This window comes from Protomyctophum bolini, assembly GCF_963924005.1.
Source record: "Protomyctophum bolini genome assembly, chromosome: 12".
Taxonomy (NCBI): domain Eukaryota; kingdom Metazoa; phylum Chordata; class Actinopteri; order Myctophiformes; family Myctophidae; genus Protomyctophum; species Protomyctophum bolini.
In genome coordinates, this window is record NC_137873.1 from 4,188,002 (window position 1) to 4,199,207 (window position 11,206).

General features: G+C 42.7%; 1 protein-coding gene across 3 annotated transcripts in view; it reads right to left on the bottom strand.

Annotated features, from left to right (window-relative positions):
• Nucleotides 1–820: 820 nt before the first annotated feature.
• The window catches only part of zmynd11 (zinc finger, MYND-type containing 11), a 29,694-nt gene continuing 19,308 nt past the window's right edge, over nucleotides 821–11,206 (bottom strand). For 2 of the 3 annotated variants that reach the window (XM_080778604.1, XM_080778603.1), the window contains exons 9-18: nucleotides 9,991–10,083; nucleotides 9,549–9,636; nucleotides 8,904–8,959; nucleotides 8,286–8,363; nucleotides 7,934–8,052; nucleotides 7,092–7,521; nucleotides 5,026–5,109; nucleotides 4,504–4,785; nucleotides 3,113–3,298; nucleotides 821–1,611 (exon numbers count right to left, since the gene is read on the bottom strand). In XM_080778604.1, the coding sequence (XP_080634730.1) occupies nucleotides 1,489–1,611; nucleotides 3,113–3,298; nucleotides 4,504–4,785; nucleotides 5,026–5,109; nucleotides 7,092–7,521; nucleotides 7,934–8,052; nucleotides 8,286–8,363; nucleotides 8,904–8,959; nucleotides 9,549–9,636; nucleotides 9,991–10,083 (1,539 nt within the window). In that variant the 3' untranslated portion in view covers nucleotides 821–1,488. The remainder of the gene's footprint in view (nucleotides 1,612–3,112; nucleotides 3,299–4,503; nucleotides 4,786–5,025; nucleotides 5,110–7,091; nucleotides 7,522–7,933; nucleotides 8,053–8,285; nucleotides 8,364–8,903; nucleotides 8,960–9,548; nucleotides 9,637–9,990; nucleotides 10,084–11,206) is intronic. The other variant, XM_080778605.1, reaches the window with a different exon arrangement.

The window sequence follows — 11,206 nt, forward strand, 5'->3', positions numbered from 1 at the left end:
TATTGGTCCATCTGTCTCCCCGTTGTCCATTCAACAAGCTAAGCTAGTTTCTCAGTCTCATCCTCTTTTTTTAATCATCTCAATAATTGAATACAAAATAAAACAATTTGAATAATATCGACATGCACGTGGCATTACTCAGAATAGGATATTGTTGGAAAGGATGAAGACAGGCACCGACAACCTACTACATCATGACGCAGTGAAGAGTGTGATATCTAGTCACTTCAAACGGTAATCAGAGTGAACATCACCACAATAAAGACACTGTTTTAAATGACCTAAACACAGAGGGTTGGGGAGGGGCAAGCATTTTTAGATTAAAACAAAATAATTTATTTTGCCATTATTAAAAGTGTTTGGGTCGTGGGGAAAACGTGGGAGTGACAGAGGAAACCTCTCCAAGATCCAGCTCAGTGCGTGTGTATACAGTATATTTATATATATATAGACACACATATACACTCAACAAAAAAGGACAGAAAAATCCCCTCGTTTTCTTTTTTAAAATCTTTGATTCTTAAAAATTACAGTCTATTCAAAAGTCAACCCCAAAGCTGTGCATAACAACATAAAATGGAAGATTGTTATTTTTTATTTTTTTGTCGGCATCTTAATGGCCGACTTCATAACCCTGTTCCCAATGATATGCGAGTGACTCCAGGATGACAGATGGATGGAAGGACCATCCACCCAAATAGTCATGAGACCAATAAACAAAACAAAAACATATTTCACGCTAAATGTCTGTGAGCTACATTTATACACAATTTATAACCTTAAACAGGTTTGTTTGGGATTTCTTTTTTGTTCCTGTATTTATATTTTTCAATGTTTTTATTTTTCCATATATTTTCATTATGAAAGCAGAGCAATTATTTCAACACTGCGATAGTACTTAACAATTGTTTTTTTTCTTTTTTTTTTCGCTTTTTCATTTTCTAAGATCCACGCCATGTAATTTCCTCATTGCTGCATTTACAGTAAGAAAAGTGATTAGAAAATTCTGGTAATAAAATCTCAGTTAATGCTGATTTGTTACTACACACTTAAATAAACAAATTCTCCAAAGTAACGGTTGCAAAAGTAGCACGTCAGTAAAGGGAAAAAAAAGTCAAAATCTAAACAATCTAGAAACAAATGACCCCTGCCCCTCCAAAAAGAAAAAAGAAAAAACAGGAAATCATATACTATGTATAGTGAGAGCCATGCTCTTCAAACAACCTGTTCTTTATTCAACATATACGGGTATATTAAATAACAATGAGATACAAAATGAGAAAAAAAGAAATCGAAAAGAGAGAGCGAGAACATTTTCTTTTCTCTTTTTTTCCCGCCTTTGCATTTTACATACAGTCCATAAAAAGTCCAGGAAGGCAAGAAAAGGACGTGGGAGGGGTTTGATGGGTGGGTGGTAGTCGTGGAAGTTGAGTGACAGGGGAAGGTAGCCAATTGCGTGCTGGCTGGGAGGAGGTGGGGGGGGTTTGTTCATCTCTTCCTGCGACAGGTGCGTTTGTGGTCGGCGTGCCAGTGCTCCTGCTGACATTTGATGGAGCAGTACGAGGTGTTCCAGCAACAGTGATACATGGCCTCCTCCTCACAGTTATAACACTAGGAGACAAAGGCACACAAGGCACGTCATGACTACCACATTCCATATCGTTTCTGGTGGGAGGTTCCCCCCCTCCCACCTGCAACAATATGGCATTTTGTAGTCATGACTTTTCAGGAAATGGAAAAATGTCTTCCAATGGATCCAATGTAGTCAGTCACAAGCTCTTGTTAATACTTTTAACACCGCGAACGCCCGGGGTTATTTAATCCAATAAATCATAGCGCCCAGCGATTTATAGCAGCGGAGGCATATTTAGCAACGGACCGGATGCTGTGGCTGAAGTCGCTTGATGTAGCCAAAACACTTTTTAACGACTACCCGACAGGAGTTTTCATCGTTTTTCAACGCTCCGAGTCCATGTTCCTTGGTGAGGGAAACGGTTGAGAAAATGTCCTCCAGGATATTATCCTAAACATTTTAGCGTTGTCTCGTAGTAGCCCGCCTACTGCAGAGGTTCCCAATCGGTCCGCGGGACATGTAGGACCAGTACGCGAGAAGGGAATTCCAAGTTTTCCCGGCCGTGAATCTATAGCCGGTCCGTGCGTCATCAAGATTTTCCAAAAGCGGTGAATAGTTTGACTTGGTCGCATGAACCGTTGAAGACACCAAGGATTTGTCAGTGATGTCACTGACTGTGGTTTATAAAACAGCTTCAAGTCCGTGTTGCATAACAGCGACATCACTGTCGAATCCTTGGTATCTTTAGTTAGGTAGCCTTAGTTTCAACGTGTGTTCGTGATCAACGAGCAGCAGCGTAACAAGCTGTAGCCTATTTTGTGACATTTGCGCAAATGAAACGCTAAACGGCATTATTATTTTATGTCAACATTCAAGTATAATTATCAGAATATGTAACTACCCAGGTAAAGTAATCAGTCACTCTTAGAGTTTAACTAAACTGTCCCACCTCTCCAAAGTCAACAGTAAACAATTTATTTGCCGAAAAAGATAACTATTTTTGTATCATCCTCTCCTTGATTATCATCCTATCCTTGATGATATAACGCCATTTAGCTCAACGATATAATTATGTTGTGATATAATATAGAAGCGGGTAGTGATTGACTGCCAGTCACTCAACTGTCTTCCGTGTTTAGGTACCACCCCGCACCATGCCGGTTCACCAACATGTTATGAATAATTGTCAGCTGGTCCATGCTATTAGAAAGGTTGGTAATCCCTGGTCTACTGTATCCGGAAATGCATACTGTACATACAAACAAGGACCGTTTCGGTAACCTCACTACACCGAGATGGGTAGAGAAAAGCCACGCAAATTCACGCACCAGAAAATAAATTAAATCAAACGCCCAAACCTTTAAATGTAACGAATAAACCTTCAAACATCTGGGGCCAGCAATATTAGAAGACACACCATTATCCCAGTGCTAAAATGTATTAGGTACATTTACATTGTTTCACCAGCATAACTTATAATTATAACTACTACTCAGGTGTTGTGGGGTGTGTGTGTGTGTGTTCTGTGTTGCCACTCACCCACTGTTTCTTCTTGGTCTGAGAGATGAGCTGTTTGTGTTGAGCAACGATCTTCTTCACCTCCTCCACCAGCTCCTCTTTACACTTTTCCTTCACCTGTTTGCACTTCCTCTCCATCTCAGCCTGGGCTCCTGTCACTGCCTTGCTCACCGCCTGCCTCTTCTCTTCCTCCATCTCTGAACGCAGCTGCAGCAGACAGAGACACACGCACACGTTTGCATTAGGCATGTAACAATTCACTCAACTCACGATACGGTTCGTATCACGATACGATATTTCACGATATTAAAATATATTTAAAGAATAATTACCGTTTTTTTAAATTTTATATAATTTATCTTCCCCCTGAGATTTTTTATTTAACTACATTGCAAAAGAAGTAGCATTACTTTTGACAGTGCAGAAACATAATTGCCTTCCTTGATGAGCATCAACGACCATCATCACCTGGGCACAGTCACAGACACACACACAGCTCCCCTCTACAGTGCTCTACTACTGAAAGTGACTATCATTTCTCTCTAAAAGCACTTGAATATGACTAAAGCTCACATTTCACATCACACACTAGCCCCCCTAAAAAAGGTTTTTTGTTTTTTTATTTCAATGAATCGATTCATATCGTCGGGATTAATATCGATATATCGTTACATGCCTAGTAGTTTGTATTACTCTACTTGTGTTGTGAGGACATCAACATTTTAGGACGGCATTGAAAATACAGCTGGTGTTGGCTATTGAAAAATAGCATACACACAAGCTCACAGCTAGTTACGCTGTGCCACGCTGCAAGCTTGTAGATCTGCTATTTTTGAATAGTTATATATATATATATATATATATATTTTTTTTTTTAACACAAATCTTCTTTTCTGGGGGTCCCTGGTACTAAACGTTTACATTTGGGGGTCCTTGGCATGAAAACTACTGATTTAGATGGCCTTTGTTGAATCAGCCTCAAGTCTTAATGGGTTAGGGTCTCTCCAGTCCTTTATTTCCAGATTGGGAAACCCATTTCATCCAATCAGGAGAGAGAACTCATACAGGATAAACAAGTAGAATTGGAAGTGATTACACAGAAATCCCATATGATTATGATCATAATATAGAGTTTAACCTTTCACACCATTTAGTGTTTGTACAGAATAAAATCACTCGTACTACCTTAAAACAATACTGGATCTGACCAGGACCAGTAGTGCATGGCTTTGATTTTACAGAACAGTTTGCTCATGTGCCCATCACTTTGACATCCCAGATCTGCTACACTATTGTTTGGTTAATGTTCCCCTGCATACTACAGAATATGGATGCTGGGGTTCAAGTGGTTAAAATGCTTTGACATTTTGAGACACACAGCTCTCAGTGGGGTGTTCAGGTCACACACACACCTTCTCCAGGGCCTCTCGGACTACCCGCTCCGTCTCTCTCTTGTTGTCTTGCTTCATCATGTCCTTGACGTCGTTGAAGATCTTGGTGTACTTCTCGTGACACATGTTCTGACAGGCTCCGTCGCTGCTGGTCTGGGTGCTGCGGTGCAGGGTGCGAGGCGACCCCCCGCTGGCCTTCTTGGTCTGCGTTGACACCGACAGCTTCTCAGGCTGCTGGGGGGGGCACGATGAGACGGGGATCTCCTGGCTGGAGCTCACTGCTTCCATCTCAGGCTCCGGATCCTTGGTGGGATGGAAACACAACAGAAATGTAGTGTGCGTGTTTGTCTATATCCACGACTTCGATTTGGAGTACCGTAAATCATTTTCACATTAAGTAGTAACGTATTCCTTCAGTAATTTTAACAACTTGTTCGGCTAAACCTCCATGGGGACCCATTGGTGTGTTTTGGGCTTTACAAGTAGTTTACGGTACATGGGTTTGAGCTGTAACACACACGGTCATATATGAGTTGTAGTTACCATTGTGACACTCGGTTCCTCTTTGGGTTCAACTGGTTGATTGCGGCGGCTCTTCTTAGCCTTGGGTTCCTGACTGCCTTTGAGCTGGACAACACAACACAGGATGACATGATTAACAGCTACAGTGGATGGGTTTGAGCTGGACAACACAACACAGGATAACATGATTAACAGTGGATAGGTTCGTCTGATCCATGAGAGTCAAAGTCTACAAGTGATGAATATGACGGACAGCTGTCAAAGTATTTAAAGAGATAGTTCAGGTTTGGGGAGATTTTTCGTACTTGTCCAGAGTTAGATGAACTAATGGATGCCCCTGCATGCTGTTTTGAGGTAAGTTTGGTTAACCCCATTCCTGGATGTTTATACCATCTCAAAATTATAGTTGGGTCACATATATCTGATACTTCCGCGGAGAGCAAAGGTCCGTTTCTCAGTGGATGTATCATCTATGAAGGTTAAAAAACTAATTGGGCCCCCATGTACCTCGCAAAAATGCGGACACAATTCATGAGAGCCCCAAATCCATATGGCCACCATCAACAACCTGTTATGGCAAAATTACCAAAAATTAATTCTGCTTTAAGTAGCATGTGACATGTCAAAGTAGGGGGTTTACATGATTCTGAATCCATTCCAAGCATTAGTTTTGCACTAAAAACGGCCATAGCTGTCATCACAAATGTGATGAGGTCAGCGCATTTGAGCATAATCCATTTTGGGCAGGAACCCCTTTTGGTGTTTTAAACATTGTTATAATTTAGCTATTGAAAAATAGCAGATCTACAAGCTCATAACGCGCCACCAAATGGCACGCTACGAGCTTGTAGGTCTGCTATTTTTGAAAAATCGTGAAAATGTGGCCCAAATCTTTGAATATATATTCTTTCAGAGTGAACATTTTTAACTCAAATCTTTGCTTCTGAGGGGTTCCTGGAACAACATATTTTCAGATGGGGGTCGGCGGCCAAATACAGATAATTTCTGGCGTCCTTGACATGAAATATTGAGCACCACTGATAAAGAAACACAGGTATTTCAGAAAACTGTCAGCATTTAGAAGACTTTTTTTCTTATTTCGACGTCAGGCCTAAATGGGTTAACAGGTTGTTGATGGTGGCCATATGGATTTGGGGCTCTCATAAATTTTGCCCGCATTTTTACATGATACATGGAGGCTCAATTTGTTTTTTAACCTCCATAGATGATACATCCACTGAGAAACGGACCTTTGCTCTCCGCGGTCACGAAGTATCAGATACGACCCCACTATTAGGGAAACATTGTGTGTTGAAAATAGTAACAAATAAGTAAAAAGAAGCTTAACAAAGCACTTGACAGAGTTAACATTGTAGATTTATTTTAGGTCTGTCATGCGGTGGCCAGTCCACCAGGTGTCACCGTCTAACTCCAAGACACCAGTTCACTTGTCAGATTTTATGTTTCAGTGATAGATGTGCACATTTTCATATAGAGGAGGTACAGTGGAGGTGTTGTGGGCTGAATGCAATGACACCACCTGCCATACCTCCCTCTAGGGATTAAGACCTCCATCTTGTAACCCACATGGCACATCTATCCTATCCTGTGAAATACTAAAGAGACCGTAGCAACTTTTCTACAGTCAATCACATAAAGAACAGAGGAAGGTTAGTGTATGGCATATTTCCCTTGAAAACCTCCATCTTTTAACCCTTATCTATCCTATCTGGTCAAATCCTAACAAAGTGACTCTACTGTCTACTGTCTAGTGTCTACTGTCCGTCTCATTAAAGAACAAAGGGTAGTGTTATGGCACATTTCCCTTCAAAGCTGAGCTCACAAGGCTACTTGAAAGTCTTGCATGCTTAACCAGCTGGTTTTCTTTTGCATAGCTACCTTTTTCTGTGGAAAATCTGAAAAGAAGGCAGATGCACACCTCAAAGGTTCTGTGGAAAATCTGGAAATTAGCTTTGCCGACCGGCATGAGTTATGGGTTTTTTTATACCCGTGAAACAAGCCCACATTTCCACTTCCTTCCTGTGTCCACTTACGTATACGACATGAAAGAGAAAGTCTACACTTACATGTCGTGCTTGTTCGTTGCTTGTGGATGAGATACTGGACTCTGCCTCTTCCGTCCTCTCTGGCCGCTCCACCGCCTTCCTGCTACTACTACCACCTCCACCACCACCACCACCTCCACCTCCACCACCACCTCCACCTCCACCTCCACCTCCACCTCCAGCTCCAGCTCCAGCTCCTCCCCTGCTCGTCTCCTGCTCCTCTTCTTGCACTACTTCCTCCTCCTCCTCCTCTTCCTCAGCATCCTCCTCCTCTTCCTCTCCCAGCTCCCCTTCGTCGTCCACCTTGGAGATGAAGCGGCGTTCGTCCCTGTAGAAGCGCTGGTACATCTCCAGCTCGTCGCAGGCCTTCTTCCAGCCGGCGCTGCGCTTCACCTGCAGCTGCTGGATGCTCATCTTGATGTCCTGGATGTTGTCTGCGGGAATCCACGCTCTGAAAGAGAGAGGGGGATACAGACCAATGGGATAAAGAAGAAGTGGTTCGGTCATCTCGTTAGGATGCCTCCCTAGGGAGGTCCTCGAGGCACGTCCCACTGGGAGGAGACCCCGGGGCAGACCAAGGGGCACTTGGAGGAATCACATCGACTCACTGGCCTTGGAACGCCTCGGGATCCCTCAGGAGGAAGTTACTAATGTTGCACTGGAGAGGGATTCTGGAGCTCTCTGGTGGAGCTGTTGCCCCCGCGACCCGACTAAGGATAAGCAGTTGAAGATGGATGGATGGATGGATGGGATAAAGAGCAAGTGTGGAAGATTAGAGAAAATGTCCTCCCAGGAATTATACGTCCTTCCAGTATCACCTCCCTCCCTGTACAATGCTGCCCCTTACCAGTACCAGTTCTCACCTCTGGTGTTGGTGTCCAAAGAACCGTACATCCACCTGGTTGTCTTCTCTCTGGAGGACCTTAGCCGGCCAGTAGCCAAAACCCTTCATCTTAGCCCATACGATCTCATGATTCGGAGTCTGTAAACACCAGGGATGAAAAAAGGTAAAAGGTATAGCCTCATCAGAAGACAAAATCTCATTTGTATTCGGATCAATAAAACAGATGGATTAAAATTATGTTTTTAACTTTTTATTTACAGCATAATAACAAGCATGGATATGTTGAAGCCCATCGCACAGTGGTGTGGCTATCTGGTCGTTATGATGATGTGAAGGAATGATAGCGGCAGATCTGAGGTCAGGTTACTTACACATGGGTAGCAGAACCAGTTTTCAGGCCTAGCGTTGGACAGGTAGAAACAGTTTTTACACAACATCAACTCGTTTAACTGCAGGAGAAAAAAGGGAGAGATAAGAGAGAGAGAATGAAGGAGGTGAGATGTACTTGTACATTTATTTTAAATGGAAATACATTTCATTTTATTGACATTCAAGTGAAAGGAAAGACTGCAAAACGAATAGTTATTTTCTACAGTATATAATCTACACACATCCTCACTCATGGTGCACTACAGCAGGGGTTCTCAACCCGTGGATCGCGACCCCTCGGGGGGGGGGGGGGGGGGGGGGGGGTCCCCAAATTATTATTATTTTTAAAACAAAACAAAAACTGAATGGCTGGGAAATGGAAATGAAGAGTTTACATAGTATACATTGTACATGCATAAACTTTCCTTAATGATTATATCTGGTTTCAGTATTCATTTAAGATATATTTTCTCTATTATTAAGGTTATTTTTGCAGTCAGTTTGTATTGGGGTGGGTCGTGATACAAGGCCAAAGCATTTCCGGGGGTCCCCAGCCAAAAGCGTTGCGAACCCCTGCACTACAGTGCTGTTCTCAGATCAGTAACAGAGTATAGTTGTACCTCATGACACATGTCGCTGTACAGGATCCGTGCAAACTCTGCCTGGTCGCTGTGCACTGCAAGAAACCACCAACAATACAACGCTCAGAACCAAGCACACTGCTCTGCAATTGCGAATGAATAGTAGGTAGAACCATGATCATTATCAAAGAATTTGTCACCACAACATTACAGTAATCAATTGCTAAAATTGCCAATCAACTTTATCTGTTGCTTCTGTGCTCTGTGACCAAATAAGAAGTAGTGAATCAATTATCTCTCATTGTATGACGTACAGTATTGGAATCATGGACAGGTCCAAGTTCAACATAACTTTAACCACTTTAAAGTGCTTAAAGTCGTGGCACGTTGTGAACTTCAAAGAGATTTGGTGTAGGTGGAAAAAAGCGGTCCAAGTACAGAGCCAACTCACGTCCAGTTTAAGACGTCGAGAGAGTTTTAGTGGTTATGGACTAAAATTGTGTCGTTAAAAAGACATACCGTCACAAAAGCACGATCAGTGTATAGAATTAGATCAAATGATTACATTTCTATTCTAATCGGCTATCCGTTACCAGTTCAGCTGGAGCACTGGTTTAAAAGTGAAAATAGAACTCGAATTAAAAGAGAAAACATTGTCATGTGCATTATTTCCCTCTCAATCACCTCCAAACAAGATGGCTGTATTGTGAACAATCAGCTGGGCATCTGCTTTAAACTCATCAGAACTCTGGTACTTCCCCTCTATCAGGTTCTGAGAGAGAGAGAGAGAGAGAGAGAGAGAGAGAGAGAGAGAGAGAGCGAGAGAGAGAGAGAGAGAGAGAGAGAGAGAGAGAGAGAGAGAGAGAGGGCCGATGAGAGGCGGAGAGACAGAGAGATGATTGGAGAGAAGTAAAAATAAGCACAAAGAGCTCTATTCACATGGAAGGAAGTATGTGTGCGTGCGTGTGCGCATGTGTGCACACGTGGTCATAACATGCAAGGGGTCCAGGAAAGGGCAATGTGGCACACACAAGCTGAGAACTAAGTTTTCTAGGCAGTTTGGCAGAGTAGAGTGAATGGTACAGTAATCACTACCACACACACACACACACACACACAGGTTTACCTCTTGAATGATATTGACATCTGCTGCCGTGTGAACCAGGCGTCTGTACATGGGATGTTTGGTATCTTTACCTTTCTTATTCAGATCCACCGCCTGGAGAGATAGAAAAAGAGGGGGGGGAGGTGAGGCTAAACAATAATGTTTTAGGCATATTGTACCAAGTCTTGTGTAGTGAGACAATCTGAAATGTCTGCCTACCAATACATCTGGTGACACTTATATTCAAGGTAGTAGCAAAAACTGTGTGGAAACAACTGAGATTAAAAAAAAAAGTAGCTGCATTGCAGCAACAATGTAAAAACTTTATGGCGGTCTCTTAAATTTGATGAAACCAGGGGCATTCCCCTGAATTCAGATGTCACCAGGGGCAGTCCCCTACATTTAGATGTCACCGGATGTATTGGTGGTTGCTGGTTAGAGATCTCCCATCGCCTGCACACGCAAAACAAATGCTGACCAGGAAAGGGTAAAAGAGAAGGATCAATGACAGGATGAAGATGACGGGAGAGGAAGGGCGTTAAGGAGGGAGGGAGACAGAATGGATGAATATTTAGATTTAATAACATTCGTATTGTGTACGAGGAGCTGACAGAGATATTGGAGCGAGAGGGAGGAGATGGGAAGAGATGAATGACGGAGAGGCGAGGACAGACAGATAGAGATGAAAAACTTAAATAGAGTAAAGCCTAATTTATTTGGTGTCATGATGCATTGTGTATGTAAATCACTTATTTCGGGGACATTTTTCACCGCTAAATCAGTTATCTTCTGTGATGTGTTTCATTTTCCACTTTAGTGGAAGGCTAGATGTATGAAGAGAGAGGAAGGAATCAAGAGAGTTTGCGTTTTATGGCATAGAAGAGCAGTGGGACAGAGTTAGACGGAGAGAAAGAACGAAAGCAGATAGAGGAGGGATGGATGGAAGAGATGGTATATGAGAGAAGGGAGACATAAGGAGAGAGGGGGGGGGTTAAGGGAGGGAGGAGAAAGAGTGATAAGAGGAGGTATAAAAAGATTTAGTGGCACTTTTATAGTACAAGGGGATTATGGGTAAAAGGAGAGAGAGAGGGGGGGTTGGAATGAAGAGGGGATGATGGGGAAAAGAAGGAGGGAGAAGATTTAAAGCCACTTTTATAGAGTGGAGAGAACGAGCGAAGGACAGAGGGAGGATAGAGGCAGAGAGAGATGGTCAGAAAAATGAAAGGCAAAAGATGGG